At 36.0% G+C, this 23,945-nt stretch overlaps 1 protein-coding gene and 1 pseudogene across 2 annotated transcripts; one reads left to right on the top strand and one right to left on the bottom strand.

The window, feature by feature from the left end:
* The first annotated feature begins 3,806 nt into the window (after nucleotides 1–3,806).
* Nucleotides 3,807–10,443, top strand: LOC143611836 (uncharacterized; annotated as a pseudogene). Its single transcript, XR_013149840.1, has 3 exons — nucleotides 3,807–4,767; nucleotides 9,421–9,495; nucleotides 10,188–10,443. The product of XR_013149840.1 is annotated as an uncharacterized LOC143611836 (transcript).
* A 5,962-nt stretch (nucleotides 10,444–16,405) lies between these two features.
* On the bottom strand, nucleotides 16,406–21,034 carry LOC143611835 (DNA repair protein RAD51 homolog 4). Its single transcript, XM_077085968.1, has 10 exons — nucleotides 20,943–21,034; nucleotides 18,602–18,681; nucleotides 18,403–18,518; nucleotides 18,215–18,296; nucleotides 17,988–18,119; nucleotides 17,811–17,921; nucleotides 17,597–17,678; nucleotides 16,967–17,037; nucleotides 16,720–16,869; nucleotides 16,406–16,630 (listed from the first exon to the last, which is right to left on the bottom strand). Exons 1-10 carry the CDS (start codon nucleotides 21,028–21,030, stop codon nucleotides 16,595–16,597), a joined length of 948 nt encoding a protein of 315 aa, XP_076942083.1. The 5' UTR covers nucleotides 21,031–21,034; the 3' UTR covers nucleotides 16,406–16,594.
* Between the last annotated feature and the right edge of the window lie 2,911 nt (nucleotides 21,035–23,945).

Genomic DNA, 23,945 nt, shown 5'->3' with positions numbered 1-23,945 from the left:
GAACTAATCACAGGGTGACAGCTCACCGACAACAATACGAGGAGGAGCACCCTCTAGTACTGTTTGTCACTATTAAGCCGCTGCCTACTCACCAACCCTTACGAGGGGACGTGCGCAGCCTACAGTTGGTGGAACAGTGCGTAGCCGGCAGTAAAGGAACAGTATACAGCCGACCTTATTACTGTTGGCCATAACCTATCCACCAACCAGCATGGCCTGTACGTACGTCCACTGTTGGTAGAACAGGAATACTATTCAGCCGGCTGTACCTGCTTGGAAACCTACCTTCGGCTATAAATACTCCAACACCTTGGAATGGTAAGGACATCATCTGATATCTCAATCTTATCTAGCAATCTCTTAATATACTCTTATATTCAGAGCAATCTAGTCTGATTCTCACGCCGGAGGGTGGTCACAAGGAGGAACCCCCCCCCCCCCTTCTCAGTGACGAGCTTACGGTGTCTGTTTTGCAGGTCTCCTGAAGAACAACCTTCTCAGCTAGATCTCATCCGTGGGAAACATTACTTAACCCCCAGATTATCTATAATCTGTCCAGGGTTCACTTAGTGTTTCTTCACTTACTTTCACCCGTGATTTGTTTTCGATATTTTTATGATTCTCACTAAATCGTGTCATTTGAAACATAAGTATAGAAAATTAATTTGTTAGTGAGTTCTAGTTAAAAAAAAAATAAGCACTTTATTTTAAAAAACATGGATTTTTAAAATAAATGTTGGATCTGATTAACTACAATACAACATATGGTAATTAATTTATAATATGACTCTTAGACCTATAAAGTGCCCCTAAAATTTTATAAGTTTTATTCAGAATATTATTCTTTTTGTCTTAAAATGATGCACAAAAATTGTTGTTTATGAACACAACGTGGTTGTCGGTCTTAAAATTCTGCTTATTTTCTGTAGTGTATTTTACGTTAACAGTGCTTGTTAAGTGTAAATAAATCATAGTTTTATAAAGTAATTAACGAAAACCTGGTTTAGTTTGTCAGGGTGTTGGTGACCTTTTTAATGATGACTACAAAATTTTAAGTTTATATAAATTATGTAACTATTTATGTGCTTTAAATAAATAAGGTACATAACAGGGTTTAAAACCTGGTATGGAAGTAGATTATCTTTTAAAGTGGTCGAGGAGTAAGATCGAGCACGAATAGATAGATGCGTTCGTAGTTGTTAAAAAAATTTTAATTTAGAATAATCTCATTCTCATATTAACAAGTTTGTAAATTTTTTAATTGTTGCAAAATGTAAATGAATTAATTAATAGTAATAAGCTTGAATTGACCCATTCTGTTAACCATTAGCCAAACAATCTATTTCAATAACTGATTAACATAATTGATTTTAACCGAAACCAATCTATGATGAAAATATAAAACCAAAACAATTATAGGTTCGGTTTTGACCCGTAGCTGAATCGAACCGTTATAACCCTTAGTTGCCCCTAGAATCCAATTTGATTTTCCAGCTTTTTTCGTCTTTACTTTGTAATTGCAATGATTTGAAATCACAACCTCAAATTTGAAGGAAAGACACCTAGTTATAAAACTTATGGAAAAATCAAGTTTTAAGTTTTGAAGTGTACTAGCATTAATAGTTATTAGCATTAATTTGTCAATAATTGATTATCAAAACCACAAATTTTGTTGACTAGACGGAGGATCACGGAGGCAATAAGCTAATGGTTGATGTACAGTGGTAGTTGGCCATTAATATGTATTAACAGTTTGTTTTTTCACTATTCTATAGGGGTGCTCACGGCAGCAAAGGGGCTTCAAATTGGTCAGGTTGATCGGCAACACCATTGTCAGCAATTTGGGCTGGAGAATTAGTTTGGTGAAACCGATTTGAAAGTGTAATAGTTTGGCTGGCTTGCTCGGCTTCCACCTCTATTGATTCGGTTTGGCCATTCGGCTTCCATATTTTATTAGGTGTCATACGAATTTGATTATTTGAAGTTGTTATCAAATATTACTTCAATAAAAGTTTACTATATTTTTAAAATATTATCAATAGTAATAAAGCAAAATAAAAAGAAAGGAAGCACATGCAAGAAAGTGTGTTAAAGCCTCTAATTACCATAGAAGTTGCCCCATTTGTTCAAAATTTTGTCAAAGTTAGGCTTTTTGTGATGAAGAGGTTAACAATGATGTTGCAATAATGACTTGGAAAAAAAATATGGAAGTAGCGGCACCAAAGTTAATCTTCTCAAAAGAATATAAAGCAATAATTTAGGATTTCTTAGACCTAAAAAGGCCACTCAATTCTTTCTCTCCAAAGTAATCATTTGAAAACCGATCATTTTATCTAATAATGTTTTAATTGAAAAGAATAAACTTTGGTTTTCGTATCTGTGGTTTGTTTAAATCTACGTTTTTAGTCCAATAGTTTTAATTTTGTGATTTTCGTCCTTGTGGTTTCATTTCACTTGCAATTAAACCCGAATTTACTAAACTCGTAAAGTCTGGCCGTTAAACCCATCAACGTGTCCTTCACGTGAGGGGCAATTTTGTCATTTTTTTCCAAAATACACCCCACCCCTCACGTGAGGGGGCTTGCGAATTAGGACTGGAGTTTATTTGGGGAGAAAAGGAACAAAACTGCCCCTCACGTGAAGGACACGCTGATGGGTTTAATTACGGCCAGACTTAACAAGATTAGTGAATTCGGGTTTAATTGCAAGTGAAATGAAACCTCACGGACGAAAATCGCAAATTTGAAACTATTGGACTAAAACCGCATATTTTGACAAAACAAATGGACGAAAACCGCAAATTTACTTTGCTTATTATATTTAAATTTTTTCTAAAAAAAGTTCTCTAAAATATAAATGTTGGAATATTATTGATTCAAATAAGGGTGGGGTAGGATACTCTACTCGCCCCACCTTAGCTCGCTAGAGTAAGATTAGCATACCGCACTGCGTCTTTTGATTAGTGAATGCGAGCTTTGTTTCCAGTTTGTAGTATTTGAAAGTAGCGTGAGGGTGGATGAAGCAAATAACGAGCTGATTTGGGCAAAATATAGTTGTTTGTGGATTAATTTGGGTCATTTCAAATTAGTTAATATGTCTTACTTAAATTAGTCAACATAGGTTAAAATTGTTAAGTGGGCTATAATTACGGGACACAAATATTTCATCCTAAAATACATAGCAAAATAATATAACGTTTAATAGGTTAAAATTCAATTCAAATAATTAGGTAAAGTTAAGTTGTCTCTGTCCTTAAATAACTTAATTAAAGAACTCAATTGCTCATACCCGGAAGTCCAGATTTTGTCTCTAAAAACCATATATTATGCACCGAAACCTGGTAGGGTATAGAATTGGGTATTCTAAATCCGGGTATTTGAATACCCTATTTTCAGGTATTGAAAAAACCCTATTTTCGGGTTTTTAGCAGTATTTTCGGGCTTTTTAGCAGTATTTTCGGATATAAATTTGTTTTTTCAGGGATTGCACTTTATTGGAACCCGGTTTTGGGTATTGGAAAAACCCGGGTATGGAACCTTGCCGGGTACAGGTTTTGATAATGAAATGCATACCCTATAAATACCCTATGAGTAGGGTTGGGTAGTAAAAACTCAGATATAAAAATCCCGGTTTCCGATTTTTTTGTGGTCGGTTCCGAATTCGAGTTTTTTTTTTCACCTCTAATTAAATGTGTACTTGTTGCTGAGAATTTGTAAGGTTCTAGGTAAGTCGGGTCGGGACTCGTTGATATACCTATGACCAAGTAAAGATATGCACAAAATGTATTCAATATTCATACATGAAAAGGTTATAAAATATAGAAAATAAATAAATTAAAGACTTATAAAACATAGTGATTACATTTACTTCATTTACATTTCGGCTTCACCTTTTTGGACCATAGAAACATATCATGATGTCACATGAGGTGTCCTTTATCATAATCCATTAATCCCACATTCCCATTTCTATAATACTATTTATTATTGTCTAGCTATATATTACTCCCATATTATAACTCACTCACACCTTCATTCTCACACCCAAAACACACACAACATGAAAATCAAAACAGCTGAACTCTTTTGTGCATCTCCAGCATCCACAGCCATTTGCACCACCATGAACCAACACGCTATGGTCCGTCGCGGTGGTGGGTCCACCCCGAGACCAATCAACCACCACCGCCACCACAACTACTATAACAACCATTATCAGTTTGACTTTGGTGATAGGCCTAAGTTTAAAGTACCTACAATCCCTTGTACTTCACAACAACATATTGACCCTAAACCCTACAGTAGTTATCTCCATAATAATAATACTAGAAAAAGCACTTCTTTCACTGTCACAGTTGCTGATGATGTGTCAGCAACTGCGACAGTCAGAAGGAAGAGTAGTGCTGATGTGAATGGATATAAGAATAATAATAATAACAATAATAATAATAATAAGAATGATGGAAATAGTAATACTAGTGGTGGTTCTTCAAGGTATATTATTAATAATCCGGTTTTTGTGAGGGATATGAAGGATGAGGGTGATGCTAGTAATGTTGGAGCATTGGTGGTGAGTGAGCCGGTGTGGCCGGATTATGATGATGAGTCGCCTAAGAAGTCTTTGTCAAGACGGTCGCGGAGTGGTGATTCGCCAGCGTTGGTTAAGTCTAGATCGTCGTCGGTTCGAATGGATGTGGTGGCGGAGAAGGCGGCCGTGGAGGTGGAATCTCCCCGGTTGAAGTCTTTTCGGTCTCGTTCCCGTGATCAGGTTTGTTTAACTAGTTTTATTTATTATTCAACACCTTGATACATACCGTTTAGTAAAAATTCACTTTGTTCTATTATCATTTAGAAAATAAATAAATGTTGGCAGTCAACAAAAGGGAATTTGAAGTTGGAGTTTTCTGGAATATTTAATAATTGTTGAGAATATATGCATCCAAGTTTTATTTGTGTTTTTTTTCTCAAACTTTTTTTATAAGTTATAAATTTTTATAAATATTAAATCAGGTAATTTTTTAAAAAAAATATATGAATTTCTTTATTATATAGTGAATATTTTTTATATGAAACAATTGTAAAAAAAGGAGTTGTCGAAGCATGAAATGCATCTGACCTGATCCATGACGATGTTTCCACGGATTTCGAGATGAACGAACCGCATCTTGAGCTTTTCCTCCGGCTGCTTCCGACCTGCCATGGCTTTTTTGGGGGTGTGGAGGTGACCGCTAAGATGATCTTGAAGATCTCTTGTTCACAGACACAAAAACTGGTGGTGGCACTTATTGAGCATGACCCTTAATAAGGAGATGAAGACCTCCTTATATAGAGAGCCTCATGGCCACCATCATGGTACCCTAAATGGGCCAAGCCCAATTAGGGTTACCTCCACAAAACCCCTCAGCCCAATAACATTGTATTAGTCCATATAATAAGATAAGCCAAATATATAATAAATTTAGGATTGTAAAAAACCGGGTTTAATACCATACCCCTACAAGCCCCCCAAGTCCAGCGTTGCTCCTGGGCGCGCAAGCGCTTAGGTGGAGCGCTGGACTTTATAAGGTGTGTTAGGGCGGTTTTTCCCTGTTCTTCGGCGTTATCTTTATTGTCTTTGGGTTTTGGGAGATTTTCTCCATGATGGTGACGTGTTATGGGTTTATGATAATGATGGTGCACTAGTATGAATAAGATATAGCACGCATCATAATAATAGTGGCGCAGGGCCTGATGAAAGATAGAGTGCGCGTCTTGATAATAATATGACATAACTTGCGCGCGAAGCAGCTTACGAGCTACCATAATGAAGCTTGCGCGCGAGGCGTCTTACGGGTCTGAGAATAATAAAGCCTGCGCGCGGGGCGTCTTACGGGTCTGAGAATAATAAAGCCTGCGCGCGGGGCGTCTTACGGGTCATGAGAATAATAAAGCCTGCGCGCGGGGCGTCTTACGGGTCATGAGAATAATAAAGCCTGCGCGCGGGGCGTCTTACAGGTCATGAGAATAATACAGCCTGCACGCGGGGCGTCTTACGGGTCATGAGAATAATAAAGCGTGCGCGCGAGGCGTCTTACGCGCTATAAGAAAAATGAAGCTTGCGCGCGAGGCGTCTTACGAGCTTTTAGGAATAATAAAAGCTTGCGCGCGAGGCGTCTTACGAGCTATAAGAATAATGAAGCTTGCGCGCATAGCGTCTTACGAGCTATAATAATAAAAAAAGCTTGCGCGCGAGAGGCGACTTACGAGGCGTCTTACGCGCTATAAGAATAATGAAGCTTGCGCGCGAGGCGTCTTACGAGCTTTTAAGAATAATAAAAGCTTGCGCGCGAGGCGTCTTACGAGCTATAAGAATAATAAACGTGCGCGCGAGGCGCCTTACGCGCTATAAGGATAATGAAGCTTGCGCGCGAGGCGTCTTACGAGCTTTAAGAATAATAAAAGCTTGCGCGCGAGGCGTCTTACGAGCTACAAGAATAATGAAGCTTGCGCGCGAGGCGTCTTACGCGCTAAGGATAACAAAGCTGGCGCGTGGCCAATGGGTTTATGAGGATTCCCAACCTTTGGGTTTGGGGGATATTGTGAAGATTCCCAACCTTTAAGTATGGCGCGTAGCCATATGGGATATTATGAGGATTCCCAACCTTTATGTATGGCGCAGAGCCGTTATGGGATATTATGAGGATTCCCAACCTTTAAGTATGGCGCGGAGCCGTATGGGAGATTATGAAGATTCCCAACCTTTAAGTATGGCGCGGAGCCGTATGGGATATTATGAGGATTCCCAACCTTTAAATATGGCGCGGAGTCGTTATGGGAGAATATGAGGATTCCCAACCTTTAAATATGGCGCGGAGCCGTTATGGGATATTATGAGGATTCCCAACCTTTAAGTATGGCGCGGAGCCGTATGGGATATTATGAGGATTCCCAACCTTTAAATATGGCGCGGAGCCGTTATGGGAGATTATGAGGATTCCCAACCTTTAAATATGGCGCGGAGCCGTTATGGGATATTATGAGGATTCCCAACCTTTAAGTATGGCGCGGAGCCGTTATGGGATATTATGAGGATTCCCAACCTTTAAGTATGGCGCGGAGCCGTTATGGGATATTATGAGTATTCCCAACCTTTAAGTATGGCGCGGAGCCGTATGGGATATTATGAGGATTCCCAACCTTTAAGTATGGCGCGTAGCCGTATGGGATATTATGAGGATTCCCAACCTTTAAGTATGGCGCGTAGCCGTATGGGATATTATGAGGATTCCCAACCTTTAAGTATGGCGCGTAGCCATATGGGATATTATGAGGATTCCCAGCCTTTATGTCGCTTACGCGCGGCCTGCGCAATGCCTCCTTTATTCTCACGCGCAGATGTGGTGCGTGAGCGTAGGAGATGCGTGAGCATGTGATATGCGTGAGCATACGTGATGCGTGAGCATACGTGATGCGCGTGAGAATATGTGGTATGCGTGAGCACACGAGATACGCGTGAGCATGCATGATGCGTGAGCCTGTGATATGCGCGAGCATACGTGATACGCGTGAGCATGCGTGATGCGTAAGCATGTGATATGCGTGAGCTGTGGCGTAGAGTGATCGCCGGGAGCGCGCATGCGGTCCGCTTTGGCGTAGTGATCGCCGGGAGCGCGCATGCGGTCCGCTTTGGCGTAGTGATCGCCGGGAGCGCGTATGCGGCCCGCTGTGGCGTAGTGATCGCCGGGAGCGCGTATGCGGCCCGCTGTGGCGTAGTGATCGCCAGGAGCGCGCATGTGACCCGCTGTGGCGGAGAGATCGCCGGGGCGCGCATGCGGCCCGCTTTGGCGTAGAGATCGCCGGGAGCGCGCATACGGCCCGCTTTGGCGGAGAGATCGCCGGGGCGCGCATGCGGCCCGCTTTGGCGCGCATGATCCGAAGATTTTGAATATCCCCATCAAGTAGGTTTTATGGAAAACCAACAGATCTGATAGGGTTTATAGATCTGCGAATATGCTGTGTGGCTGCTGCTCAAACGAACCCAGATATGAGAAAACACAGATCTAAAGGTCTTCCCCAACAGCTCGGTGGTTTCTTTCTGTATATTTCCAGATCTGGAAGTATTTTTAGATCTACGGATTTTCGGATTTCCGTAGAACGTATCTGAAAGAAGAAACCGCGTATCCGAGGTATCGATGAACAGATCGGAGGGCTGAGACGAGAAGCGAAATGCAGTTCGTTGCCGTCCCACGGATGGCGCCAATGTCGAAGCATGAAATGGATCTGACCTGATCCATGACGATGTTTCCACGGATTTCGAGATGAACGAACCGCATCTTGAGCTTTTCCTCCGGCTGCTTCCGACCTGCCATGGCTTTTTTGGGGGTGTGGAGGTGACCGCTAAGATGATCTTGAAGATCTCTTGTTCACAGACACAAAAACTGGTGGTGACACTTATTGAGCATGGCCCTTAATAAGGAGGTGAAGACCTCCTTATATAGAGAGCCTCATGGCCACCATCATGGTACCAATGGGCCAAGCCCAATTAGGGTTACCTCCACAAAACCCCCTCAGCCCAATAGCATTGTATTAGTCCATATAATAAGATAAGCCAAATATATAATAAATTTAGGATTGTAAAACCGGGTTTAATACCATACCCCTACAGGAGTCAATAAACTATAAGATTATTTAATAAGCGAGCATAGCCCAATCATATATATTCAGCTCGATTTTGGCTTAAAAACTAAATAAGCCGGCTCGACTTGACTCAAAATTTATCTTAATAGGCTAAAATAAGAATTAATGCTAGGTTTTCAAACAAAGCTTGTGTCAGCTCGTATAACTTTGAATTTTGATTTTACAATCAACTTTGATATCCAAGTAATTTTGCAGATAACAAGCTCAATTAGGATTGCTTAATAGAATTTAGTTAAATTTTGAAGTTACCATATGTATAATTTTTTTATTTAGAACATTTAATTTAAATAATAATAAAAGTATTTATAATAGTTTAACACTATTTGAAAGAACTTAAAATAGTGTCTTTTTTTAAAAAGGTACAGGCAATTTTTTAAAAATAATAGAAAAATTTAGTTACCATTTCCTAATTTTATTCTTTAATTTAAATTTTTGAATTTTATAATCAAGATAACGCAAAAGGAGGCCAAAACTTGGCTTTTTATAGAGGAATCATCTTAAATTTAAAATTTGCATATATTTTAGTAAATCAACTTTATAAAGTTAATCCGTGATTTATTTGAATCCGGAATATAAAACAATAAAAAGTTAAAACGGGTGGCAGATTAATATTGTCCGTACTTTCTCAAACTCGAATCTTTAAATATTATTTAAACATATTATTAACTTTATTAAACAGAAATAAACAATTTTATATCATAAGTATGGTTATTTTTAAATGATAATAAAAAAATTATTTGTGCAGGTTGTGGAACTGAGGGTGTCGATTCACTGCAAAGGGTGTGCAGGGAAAGTAAGAAAACATTTTCAAGGATGGAAGGTATGATTTATTTGTGGAAAGTAATACCAAATAACCATTTTTACCGACAAAACCGTTAAAGCTATAAAGTTCATGCATAGTTGCTTAAATTAATTTGATTTGATTTGATTTTTATAGAAAATTTAATTATCTTTCCTTATAAGTTATAACTCCTTTTTTTTAGGTTCATAGCGCCTTGTTAGTGTTCTTAATGAAATTTATTGATCCAAAAAAAAATATTAATTATAAATTTATCGATGTGATTTTGTTGAACCTAGTAATTTATATACACAAATCATTTCTTAAAATGTAAAATCACTTAATGCAAGCATGTTTCTTATTTTTATTGATCAAGTTATTAGTATGAAATTTTGCAATTTGGTGAAAAGCCTATAATAGTCTCTAAAGATAAACACGTAATTTAAGCATATTTTAAGCTTTTATTGATCTTTTTAAGTTTTTGTTGGTCTTTTTAACTTAAAAGTTAAAAAGACCATATCTGTCATGTATTAAAGGTTATTTTTGTGATCTTTCGTTAATATTTATTATTATAAGAAAGGTTACTTTGATGATTTTTTGTTACGAATTTGATTGACATGCAAATATTTATTTACATGTGAAAGCATGTTATACATTTTATTGGTATCAAATCATAAAAGATCATGTGACGATTGGTCTTGAACCCACATTTGAATTTAAATTCGTAAATGTAGGAGTGACATCATTTCATATAGACTTGGAATCAAAGAAGGTGACGGTAGTTGGAAATGTAACTCAATCGAGTGTTCTTTCAAGCATTTCAAAGGTGAAAAATGCACAATTATGGCCTTCTCCATCTCCTTCATCATCTTCTACGTCACCTTACATTACCATCGGATACTAAATGCGCAAATTATCGTTTTTATATTTGTAATGAAATCGATTTTTTGTGTTCTTCAATAGTTACAAGTAACAAGCATGTGTTTATCAGTGTGCGCCTCTTGTAAAAACCGTTACGGGCTTAGATGATTTATACTTGTAGAACACCCACTTCAATGTAAATGAACGAATGGGCTGTGCTGTTCAAAAGGGGGTTGCGGCGCAGCTTGTTGCCCATTTGCCTGCCACTTTATTGTAATCGTTTTATAGTAAATTATATAAAACTTGTAGAACGAATAGACTTGGATTGGCTTTGCTGTTCAAAAGGGGGTTGCGGCGCAGCTTGTTGCCCATTTGCCTGCCACTTTAGTGTAATCGTTTTATAGTAAATTAGATAAAACTTCGATTGTGATTCTTTTCTTAAATGAAAAAACATAGGCGAACTTTCTATAAAGGATTTGTGAACAATTTACCAAACGTCCGGTTCATTTACAGCATGTAACTACTAATATTATATGAACCAATAAGTAGAAGTTTGAAAATTAAGTTATATGTTACTAATAACTTTTATTATAATTTCAAATTGATTGCAAACTTTTGAGTATTGTTTCTGCAAGTTTCTTTATAGGTTCTATGAAAAACCGAACATAATCAACTGATTTCTAATTAATAATTATTAAATTAGTGTTTTTAAAAAATTTATAAATTCTACACCAAAAGATAAAAATGATAGATATCAACCATAGGAAAATAGTGAGAAAAAAAGTTTGGTCAACAATAAAAAGTTTTTCTTTCAAACTAGTAGTTTCGTAAGGCTTTCCATAGTGGAAAAAAAATCTAAAGCCATGTTTGGTGTACTTAACAGTTAACACCACAAATATCTCATCTCAACATACACAAAATTCTTTTTTTCATAAGAACTTACTACCTAAAAGTTGAATAAAATTAAATGTGGTCACAGACCATATAAATTAGTTATAACAATTATTAACAAAGGAAAATGACCAAAAGTCAAAACCAGTTTCTTGATCAAGTTACGATCGGGTTGAAACCATATAAATTAGTTATAACAATTATTTACAAAAGTCAAAACCGGTTTATGATCGGTTTCGATTCGGGTTGAAACCGGTTTCTTGATCAAGTTACGATCGGTTTCGGTTCGGGTTTTGATTCGGTTCGGGTTTTTGCCGGTTTCGGTTCGGTTAACCGGTTTTGGGGGAAAAATTACAAACCGATTCGAAACCTACGGTTTCAATCGGTTCCAAACCGGTTTCTACATAATCGGTTTTAAACCAGTTCCTTTTCGGTTCGGTTAACCGGTTTATTTGCCACCTCTAATTTAATTTACTAAACTGTCGGATCCAACAAATTAGAACTGACATCCGACAGATCTATCTGACACCCTTTCAGCCTTCCATTTTTTAAACAACCACATCTAGAGACGCATACACTTAAACGGCTTGCCATATATTTAGTTCACCGGACTTCATATCATTCTTTTTTTCATATGAACAAAAGTATCAAACAAGAGGTTTAACTACTTTATATGTCATACGTATAAGACAGCTTTAAGTTTCATGTTACAATAAGGGAAAATGATGGAGAGTTGGAGTCTAGCCTCCAAATTTTAATTATTTAAGAAAATAAAAAATTACACACCGCATTTTTTTGATAAATAAGTCTTATCGTGTTTTAAACATGTACCCAATTGTCAGCTCTAACTTCAACGAGCAATAATAAGAAAATAATAAGAAAGTAAGAACTACCAAGAACCCAACTAAACTGTATGATCACTTGAACAAGAGAGGGAGACAATTGATGTCTTGGGGTCAGTATTTCTAACGGCGACTCACAAATACATACTTAATTCATACTCCCAAAATACTCGAAAAAAGTAAACACTCACGTCAGGAATTAAACTCCGGTCTTCTTCCTAATAGATAAGTGCTTTTACCAACCAATTAATGCTGGAATGAGAATCTTGGGGTCCATTTAATTATCATAATATTTTTGAAAGGATTAGAATTTAAAAGTTGATGGTGTCGAAGTCAATTTCTATGAAATTTTATATCATGTTCAATTTGTAAATTTGTGTGTGAAATTTAGAATCTGAAAAAAATTAAAAAGACCAATTTACTCCTGAGTGAGGTATGGCCCTCATTTACCCCTTAGGCTATGCGGTTACCTATCACTCACTGCTTACCCATCACCACTACTTCACCTCAGCGTGGAGATCTCCTCTCCCTCCTCACCGATCAAATCATGCGTGCCATCAACATGAGGCAGTGCCCATACCATTGATCCGCAACCTAGCACCAAAAAGAAGTTGTCTTTTGCATTTCGTCTCGATCCTTCAACACATCCACCCCAACATTTGATATTGATCTGCAACTCATGTTTTACTGCTAACAACTAAAATAAAACCAATAATAATAATAATAATAATAATAAATTATAATGAATCAAAAAAGAAATAATTTTGTGTGTCAAATCATTTTTTTTTCTTTCCAAATTAGGTGGCTATCATAACATAAATGTGAAACGAATAGTGACAAACATGAACTTATGTTGATGGCAATTGTGTCATCTTCTTGGTGAGTCGTTATAGTTGGTAGGTTTGTAGGTACACTTTTACCTTTTTACAAGATTTTTAACTTGGGTTGTGTACTTACCCAACATAAAGCTTCACCAACTTGATCATAGAATTACATGGACCATGGTATATTAGTATTTAGAAATAGACCATGTGATGTGAAACCGTATAATAAAAATATTAGCCTATTGATCTCTTAAATAGCATGGAACATACAGTTTTGAAAATGCATAGATGTCGATGAGCTCTAGCTCAATTGGCTTTTAAAGGGAAGTGAAGATTCGGGCTAGAGATCACAAAATCTTAAGTTCGAATTCAATCCCAACAAGGTTTTGCTGTGATGGGCCTCAAGAGCTGGGTTTTAAGTAAAACAGGAGATGGTGGGCTTGAACAACCCAGTGCAGCCTGCAATCGGAGACGTATGGGTCACCTTTTGCCATTAGATTTCCCCGGATAGTCAAGCTTTATTCGTTGTTAGTTAAAAAAAAAAGAAAGAAAATGCACAAATGAAAAATCATAGTCATTTATTTCTCTTTTACATTAATCAGTAGATTATGTAATGAACTAAATTGCTCATACGTTTATTTTAATTTGTGAGTTTATCTATAACTGTGTAGATAACATAATTTACTCATAGCTTACAGATGTGCAGGTAATATAACATACGCATGACTTACACATATACGTAGTAATGTAGGTTATATATATAGACAGGCAATCAAACAATTTGTTCTTTTTTTTTTTAATTTTATGAGTGATTGAAATGGAAACAATGAACATTAAATTTTTAAAATTTTCTTTAATTAATATATTTTTAAGATTAAATAAAATATGAATTAAATATGAAATATGATTTGTCCCAATCATGATGGCATGTCATTTTTGTTAGTAATGTTGTGTGGGTACATTCTCCACAATGGAAACCTAATGATGAAAGCAAAACACACTTTTATGACAATATTGACATTCCTTGGGTTTCTTTTATTCAATGGTGGGTTCTACCTCGTGTCCCATTTATCTTCTTGTTTTCTTCTTTCATGGAACTTTCACAAAATTCTAGAGTCTAAAAAGATGAACGATTCTACATGGTTAAATAATGGTATTTGCATATTTTAAAATATTTGAAACGACTTAAGGTACTTAGGAGCCACACTTTGGTTTCAAACGACCCCTACCGACTACTCACAATGCAAAAAACATATAGAAGGTGGTGTGAGGTCAGCTTGCAACTAACAAATTAAGGCTTAATGGGGTTAGTATGATCGGATCGGGATGTGGGATATGATCAATACAGATGTGAACTCCGCCCAATCCCCACATACCGAGACAATCTCGGGATGGGTGGTGAAATTTTCCCATGTAACCTAAAGCGATCTCTAAGAGGATTATTATTATTATTATTATTATTATTATTATTATTATTATTATTATTATTATTATTATTATTATATTTGTGTTTGTTAGACTATTTGTTATGGGACTTCAATAGGACGAAAAAAGGATATGATGTGATAACGGGATAATCTCCGGATGGGTGGTGAAATTTTCCCATGTATCCTAAAGCAATTATTATTATTATTATTATTAGACTACTTGTTGTGGGGCTTCAATAGGGACGACAAAAGGATATGATGTGATAACGGGGCTTGAACATTGCCCCGTAGTGTTAAAGTCCTGGCGGTAAACAAGGAAATGGTAACGTGATAATGGGCTTTTAACAAAGAAATGGTTGGCCCAAATTCTTTAACAAGGAAATAGTAGGGCTTTAATATGGTAAAGGGGCTTCAAACCATAACGCAATGTTAAATAAGGTGTGCTAGTTAAAACTTCATTGCATACCTGGCAATGGTGGGGCGTTGTGTTTAGCTTGACGTTTAAAGTCTCACCACAACAAGTAGCCTTACCAATTATCATCATTATTATTAACGTATTTTTATTAGTTAATATTATTTATTATTTTAATTACTCATATGTTAATAGTTATATATTATTATAATTTATAACATCATTATCAGTAGTATTGTTTATTATAATAATAATTATTATTACTATTTAACTCCATTTATTTAATTGGATTAAATAATTGAAAATTAGTTTTAGGATAAGAGGATGAGAAGTGAATGCATTTTCATGGCTTTTATTCCAAAGGAAGTCATATTATGATATATGTTGTTTGCACATAAATATTTGAACTTATTGATTGAATTAATAATTATGTGAAGAATAAAAATCACACACTTTTGCCTTTATTACAAACGTGGATCAATTTTGGAGGGCCTCTTTTGTATGCAAGAGCTTTGCAGTTTGTGCATAATAGTTTGGTTGAATTTTGTTGCTATATGACAACCTTTTATGGTAGTCATCATAAAACGACATTTGGTGGAAAAGATGTAGACGGTCCTAGCGTTAATCGATTTATAACCCGAGCAACGACAATTTTGAACAATGTTAATCAATGGCGAGCAAATAAATGAATTAATTGAACCGTAACCAAATTAACTGACATAATTAAACTGAGTAGCAAACCGTTGGTTCAGTTAAACCATAACCTATTAACCAAAAATTGTGGTTTGGTATTGGTTTTGGTGTGTGGTGTAACCGAATTAACCAAACCGAACCAATTACGCTTGTATAATTTAAAAGTTTACAACCTTTTGTGAGGTGAATAGAATGTGATGAATTGTTCACATTAACTAACATTGCATTACTCCCTTTGATTCAAACAACACAAAAGCTTATTTTAGCTTCTAAATTAGGGAAGAGCAAAGGGTACAGGGTACCAGTACCAAAACGAGCATTTTGGTAATGGTACCAAGTTTTTAAGAAAATCAAGATTGGTATCCGTATTTACCGAATTGTTGCTCACGGTACCAGTACCGAACTAGTCCCAATAAAAAGAAAACCAAATTAACCAAAACCGATCGGTGTTGGAAATCCCATAACCGAAGGGAACCTCCTTGTGCACACCCTAATACAGAGTCCCTAGCTAAAAATTATGTGATCCAAACCAATATCTACCGATATAGAATGAGCCAACATAAGCCGAGCCAAAATCAACTCAAACTATACCAGTGTCTCAAGCATGTGCGGTCACAGCTAGCAGCTTAGCGTAAATCAACTCAAGCAAGCTCACTAAATTGGTTTTCTTTTTTACTTTTGATAACTTTGTATATATGTTTTTGAGTTTTTAAAAACAATTCAACTTCGGTTTTGGTTTTACTATGTAGGCTTGAACCTTTTGGGCCGAAATAATGAATCTGAACATGAAACTGTGACCAAAAATATATTTGTTAAATATGATAAAACGATTATTTTGGTTAAACTATTTGGGCTACACGATTTGTTAAATTCTTAAAAATTACTTAAAATTCAAAACAAAAAATGAAAAATACAGTTTTAATCGCAGCGAAACAGAAACCGAACAAAAAATTCAGTTTTTACAAAAACAAAGTTTATGCACACCCACCAATATACAAGTGGAAACAAGGATGTGCTTGGAAATTTATACGAGACAAATGAGCGAGCTAACTTATACTGTAGAATGTAAATTTATACGAGTAGCTACCAAAAGCTAAATTTGATAAATTTTTGCGAGCTAATTATCGAACAAGTTGCAAGCTACAAGTAATATGTTTACCCTATGCTGAAGCAGTCTAGCCATACCAGTTATCAGGGAATCACGAAATTTGCACTTCCGCCGTATGCCTGTAATAAAGATATTAACAGTTACAGAATGTACAACTCACAAAAACATGAAAGCAGTGTCTAATGGCGTCATGTTTGGCCGGGCATACCATGTATGGATGTTTAAGGATATAGACACAATAAATGTTGGTTGTGTGGTCACGAGAAAACTGCAGTCGTACATGTGGAATGTTTTTCCAGCTTTCACCAAGAGCCGGTTTAAGAGTACCTCCTTCTCCACTAACCATATGATTTGTAACCTTAAAAGCACATATTAATGTCATATTAATATTACTATTAGGTTAGACAAAATTAAACCTCCTAACAAGATCAAGCAAGAAATAAGGTTCTGCTCACCACCACAGCAATGCTGTGTCTGTCTGCTAACTTCTTCAGCAAATATCCCACAGAAACCATTAACGCGTGCCCTACAATTTACGGTTTTTTCCTTACCAAATTAAGCAGACATCATCAGCTTGCATGAAACCGAAATAACCCACCCGCACCCAAAATAACCCGACCCAAAACTGACGATTCGTTTTAGGGTTTTTCAAAAACCGAGTTTCCAGTTTGGTTTTGGTTTTGCATGCACCAAAACCCGAACCCGTAGAAGCCGAACTGACATTAATAACCGAACCCATAAAATAGAAAAACCTGACTTTTGTCATTTAATCTATGAACTAAAATAATTATTTGTGAATGCTAAGTAGCGTATAAGAAATTAATAAATGGCGTAGCCCAAAATATTTAGCTCCAAAATGTGTAATAATCAATTAAATTATTAACTTCCAGAATTTTTAGGCCCAAATTCATTTTTTCCGGCAAAAGATTTCAAGCCCCAATGGAAAAACCGAACTGAACCCATAGTCAAAATCGAAAAGACCCAAAACCAGACGGTTCTTATAAACCAAAAACCTAATCTTCGGTTTTTGGTTCGGTCTGATCCCAAGACTGGCCCATGCATGCATGTATGTATATGTAATATACCTTGTGCGCTGTTGCCCCCTAAAATAGGAGCAACAAGTGACGATACAGAATCTATTATTATCAACCGTACTTCGTATCCAACCTGCATTAGGATAAATTGTAGTCACAAAATGACATCAACAAAAATAAAATATACAAAAAAATGGTAATAATGAAAAATAAATAAATATATAAATAAAGAGAGGAGAAGGAATTATCTTTTCGGTTAACAAACCTGAGATTCTAGCTTTGACTTTAGCTGATGAAGAACATCAATAAGGGCATAAATGTCAAAAACAGCATGGCATTCTATGTTCCTCATTGCTTGTTGAACAATTGCATTAACCTACAACACAATATTATTATTATTTCTAGTTTATCACTTCATGTTGTATTTTTAACAAAAATCTACCTGATTTTCAACTGAACCAGATACACGAGTAATGATTTGCTTAATGCGTGTAGGCGAAAACGAGTTACCGGAGTCAAGAAAAACCACACCACCTGACTTCATAGCCACATTTGATGCAACTTGAAAGCAAATCTTGAGCCAATTAACAACTCAGAATAAAAAAACTAACAACAAATAAAATCATATATATGTAATGCAAATATACAATTAACTGATTAGATTCTAACTTGTGTTTTTCCAGATGATGATGGGCCCACTAACTCGGTTACGTATCCCTCACACAATCCACCTTGGAGTAACACGTCAAAGCTGATGGTTTAGTGTATGCAGTCATTAACTTGTGTTTAGCATGTTATAAATTTCTTATGATAATATATACAAAAAGGATTTTTTTTTAAAGTTATTGGTTAAATACCTATTGCATCCAGTTGATATATAATGCTTGTTTTGAACTCTGTCTTCTAATAATACTAGACCGTTGATCCATGGTTGATGGTGAGTTTCGATTATTGATAAAAGTTGGTTGATACCCTGTTGTAACGTTAAACGAAACATAATACAAAACCATGACTTCAATTAAATGTAAGGACATAAGCTAAATGATTAAAATTAACCTGTTTTAATTTATCTGAATTTGGGAGTTGTTCTGCTGAAGCTAATAACATGTGCACGTCATGAACTAAAAAATCTTCAACTATGGAAAGAAAAAAAAAACAGTTATTAGTTACTATATAAAAACAAGAACCCGAAGGCTGGCGTAAGTGAGCCAAGCTGCTCATGTCAAGATCGGCTAGATGGAAGCTTGAATCGAGCGGAGCTTAAACGAACTAGAGCCTTATAAGCTTATTGGTAAACGAGCCTAAACCGAAACTTCACTTATCGAGCTTGAGTTTTGCGAGCCTAAACGAGCTCATTATTTAAGTAAGTTTTATTGAATGTACTATTTATATATTTAAGTAAGGGTGTGTTTGGGATTCCTTATTTTCCTCTCCTTATGACTTATGATGGTTGAATAAGTCCTTTTGTGTTAAAAAAGTGTTTGGGAACACATAAGGCCTTTTCCAAATCTCCTTATCAACAAAGCCAAAATAAGGGCTTTCAATAAGTTGGAGTTTGCTAACTTATCTCCTTATAGGATTAGAATACCCATTACACCCTTCCAAGTTCCATTCCACCCAACTTATTCACTTATACAACAATATCCTTTTTGGTCATTTTACATCTTAAAAAACAACTTATTGTCTTATGTTAATCCAAACACTTTTTTAGAAACTCCTTATTAGAAAGCCATAAGACCTTTTTAACTTATCACAAAAAGGCCTTTTTACCTTAAATAAGGAATCCCAAACACACCCTAATAAGAAATATTATCTATATAATTATGATAAAAATAACTAATCCCAGACCCTACTCTACTGGTAGCTTTTGCTATGAGTGGGATTTTACAGGGTATTCGTTTTTGTTAATAATAAATATAACTAAATATACATATTATGTTATGTATGAAAATTAGAATTATAAAAATTGCAAAAATAGTTATAAATGTATATAAATCAATTAATAAGTAATAAACAAGCCGAGCTCAAGCTCGTAATGGAGCTTGAAACGAACTCGAGCTAGTTTAAACATGCCAAGCTCAAACTCATACGAGCTCGGACTCAGCCGTTTACACTCTTAACTTATAAGCTAGAGCTCGAGCTAAGTTAAACAAACTGAACTCCAGCTTATACAAGCTCGAGTTCAGCTCGGCATGTTTACACTCTTCAATAAATAAACAAGCCGAACTTGAGCTAGTCTAAACAAGCCAAGATCAAGCTTATACAAGCTCGGACCTGGCTCGTTTACACTTTTAAATTTATAATCGAGCCAAGCTCGAGCTAGTTTAAACAAGCCGAACTCCAGCTAAAATAAGCTCGAGTTCAGCTTGGCTCATTTACATTCTAAAATAAATAAACAAGCCGAACTCGAGCTTGTAATCGAGTTCGAAACAAACTGAGGCTAGTTTAAACAAGCCGAGCGCAAGCTTATACAAGCTCGAAATCTGCTCTTTTACACTCGAGCTCGTAATCAAGTTCAAAATGAACTCGAGCTAGTCTAAACAAGCCGAGCTCAAGCTTATACTAGCTCCGACTCGGCTCGTTTACACTTTTAAATTAATAAACGAACCAAGCTCGAGCTAATTTAAACAAGCCGAACTCCAGCTAAAATAAGCTCGAGTTCAGCTTGGCTCATTCACACTCTAAAATAAATAAACAAGCCGATCTCAAGCTTGTAATCGAGTTTGAAACTAACTCAAGCTAGTTTAAACAAGCCGAGCGCAAGCTTATACAAGCTTGGACTCGGCTCGTTTACACTTGAGCTCGTAATCAAGTTCAAAACGAACTCGAGCTAGTCTAAACAAGCCGAGCTCAAGCTTATACAAGCTCGGACTTGGCTCGTTTACACTTTTAAATTAATAAGCGAGCCAGGCTCGAGCTAATTTAAACAAGCCGAACTCCAGCTAACATAAGCTCGAGTTCAGCGCGACTCATTTACACTCTTAAATAAATAAACAAGCCGAGTCTCAAGCTTATCCGAACTCGGACTCGGCTCGTTACACTTTTAAATTAATAAGCTAGAGCTCGAGCTATTTTAAACAAGCCGAGCTCCAGCTTATAAGAGCTCGAGTTCAGCTCGGCTCATTTACACTCTTAAATATTAATAAACAAGCCGAACTCGAGCTCGTTTATTAATTTATCAACGATTTAATACCGATTAAACCGAATACAAGACTGAGCAACGGTAATTGATAAACTAGTGATGTTTATATGATATGAAATCGAGAATTTAATTACGGCGATCATGTAAATAAACGCGCAATGAACGGTTATGGAATTAGGGTTAGTGATTTGCAGAGATGAAGTAAATGAAAGAATGAATGGGTGAGAGAGAGAGAGAGAGAGAGATTAATATTACCGGAGAAAATGGCGTGTGATGCAAGGAATTGAATGAAACTGGCGTCGATTGTAGAGTACGCTTCCGTAAGATGCTTTAGAGCGCCCATGTGATCTTCGTTTGAATGTTTTAATCCATGTTTTTAAAACTTTTAACTAGTATGGGATTTGGTTACTTGTAGTCTTATTGGCTGTACCTCTTAACCATTTAGAGCAACCTTCTCGATTGTTAAGTGGCTACCAAACAGCCACGACTCTAATAAAAGAATAGCATGTCGTGCCACTTGTCACTCTCGTAACACTCCTCACCTTTTTAAAACCCATTTTCATTATATGGTTCATTTTCGGATCCAGCGTGGATAACTACCCGACCTAGACGTTGTGATTTGGATCTATAAATTGTTATAACCAAGTTTTCATTCAACATAACTGTAACCCTCTCCAATTACAAACCCTAGATAATGCCTCTTCGGACAAAATTCTGCAGATTTTTAAGGTAAAAGTAAAACTCTTCAATAACACACTTTCCATTTATTTTGTTTGGCGATTCGATTGATTTACAAACGTTTTAGTACGAAGAACCCTAACCTCGAAATATTAGGGGCTTTGAAGGGTTCGTTTTGATTAAGTAATCATCGATTTTAGCATCTTATGTTTTTACTTCAATGATAGGTATTAAATCGATTTGATTTTGTCTTTCTTTCAAGAAACGTAAACCCTAATTATATATTTATTTGTCGTTTCCTTCAGTGATTGATGTGGTTGCATTAGATCATTGTGATGATTTTTTTGGTATTTCGTTTCAATAGTTCTTAATCATCCTTGTTATGTGAACCCTCCAACCTTAATTTTAGTAGAATTTGTCAATTAAATGTACAATTATATGTATAGTAAACTATAAGCCAACAATGTTCCGTCTGTGTTGTAATATATATATGATTTCATACTTTTTCAAAATATATTTAATACATCCGAATTTACTTTCAAACTTTGATTATATATAAAACCTTGATGATAAAATTTTATTTGCAACAAAATGGCGTAAAAAAGAGTTATGATGATCACTTTTCTCTACCTGTTAAGTTTTTACTTCGAAAAGTTAGGCATTTTTCATATTTTTATATATATCTTGCATCTTTTTTTTATACAAAAAAATGTAATCTTTTAGATGACTAATTTAATGGCAGCATATGCAGAATGGGAATTTGCAAGAATCAAGGGAGCAGATAGGTACTTGCTGAACTTAAGTAGGTTTTGGTTTATTAAAGGAATTTAAATCAATAAGTTGGAAGAAAATGCATTATGTGAACAACAATTGCTGGACTCAAGCAATTATTTATATTATTAGTTTTATTTTAACTTTATTATCAGTCCATGTATTACACGGGTTCTAACCTAGTCTTAAATATATAAACGATGTATTTGAACAGAATTTACGGGCATGAATCACTAAGCCCATATAACATCTTATTATATTATATTAAATATTAAGAGGTGTTTAGGATTTCTTATTTTCATAAACTTATAACTTATAAACAACTCATATAGTCTTTAAACGGGTTATAACATCTCTTTATATTATATTAAATCCAAAAGCATATATATTAAAATCGAAAAATATAAAACAACACATATAATACTGGGAATAAAAGCTAGTGTATTCACACACATATATATATAATCATTCACTACTTGTGGGATATTTCTTTCTCTTGATCGTTACAAATATCAGAAACATTATTTACATATCTACTGGAGTTCCATTAAAGAAAAGTTTAGATTACATCGAAACAGAAGGCAAGCGGGCAACAAGCTGCGTCGTTACCCCTTTTTGAATAGCTATTCACACACATATATATATAATCATTCACTACTTGTGGGATATTTCTTTCTCTTGATCGTTACAAATATCAGAAACATTATTTACATATCTACTGGAGTTCCATTAAAGAAAAGTTTAGATTACATCGAAACAGAAGGCAAGCGGGCAACAAGCTGCGTCGTTACCCCTTTTTGAATAGCAAAACCTAATCTTTTAAAAACTATATTTGCTGATCTTTGAGTCATAACATTACTATGCATGACCCGCTGAACACGGGTAAGTAGCTCCACAGCTTCAGGCGCGAGGAAACCAAAAGTGTCAAAAGCAAAAAGAATAAATACATGTTGGTTATCAAGACACGTTAGCTGAAAGATAAGGGTACATGCACCGATCAGCCGGTGTCCCAATGATTGAGTGCTATGTGCCTTATGTCTAAGGCTTGATGCAAAACTACTATCGAGCCGGGGGTCTCACCGGAAGCAGCCTCTCTATCCCTATGGGGTAGAGGTAAGGCTGCCTACATCTTACCCTTCTCAGACCCTACCATAGCTTTGCTATTGGTGGGATATACTGAGTACGATGATTTTTGGTTATCAAGACACGCCTTTTCATGTTTTGTCACCTTACCTGAAGCAGCTTTTAATGCGGCTTGACCGACTGCAAAACCACTACTCCCTAAGCCACCAAAGGAGAAACCCTTGTTAAATCCACACACACGTGTTTCTCTCCTATCCATCCAAACACCAAAATGTCAGCCAGTCGAAGAGATGATCTTCCCTCCGACAGGTCAGTTAGGAAATTCACAGGTGCTTCTTTCTTACAGAAATTCCAGCTCGCCTGATATATCAAAGAGCACATCCCTAACCAGATCGTGTCGGTACTTGAACCCTGGGAGCTCTTTACAGTGCACCGCGTGCTCCCCATATGAGTCTAAACACGCCTTACGACAAACAGGACATATCTAAAAATTCATATATATATATGAATAAATAATATATATTCATATATATAATCGTTCACTTGTAACCTATCTGAAAATTCAAATTTGAAATCCCGTTTGTTGGAGATATATGTTGATATTTCTCAGTGTTATCTAGCTACTAGCTACATTTTAGTATATTTTGAAGTACTAGATAGATGTTAGCATATCGGCTGTTGTTGCTCATATATATAGATTTATGCAATCTGTTGTTTTACTGTAAA

This window comes from Bidens hawaiensis, unplaced genomic scaffold (genome assembly GCF_021521415.1).
Source record: "Bidens hawaiensis isolate Kalapana, Puna unplaced genomic scaffold, B.hawaiensis_p1.1 tig00032417_1, whole genome shotgun sequence".
Lineage (NCBI taxonomy): Eukaryota > Viridiplantae > Streptophyta > Magnoliopsida > Asterales > Asteraceae > Bidens > Bidens hawaiensis.
Note: the sequence above shows the minus strand (reverse complement) of the source record. Positions and strands in the feature narration are given on the sequence as shown.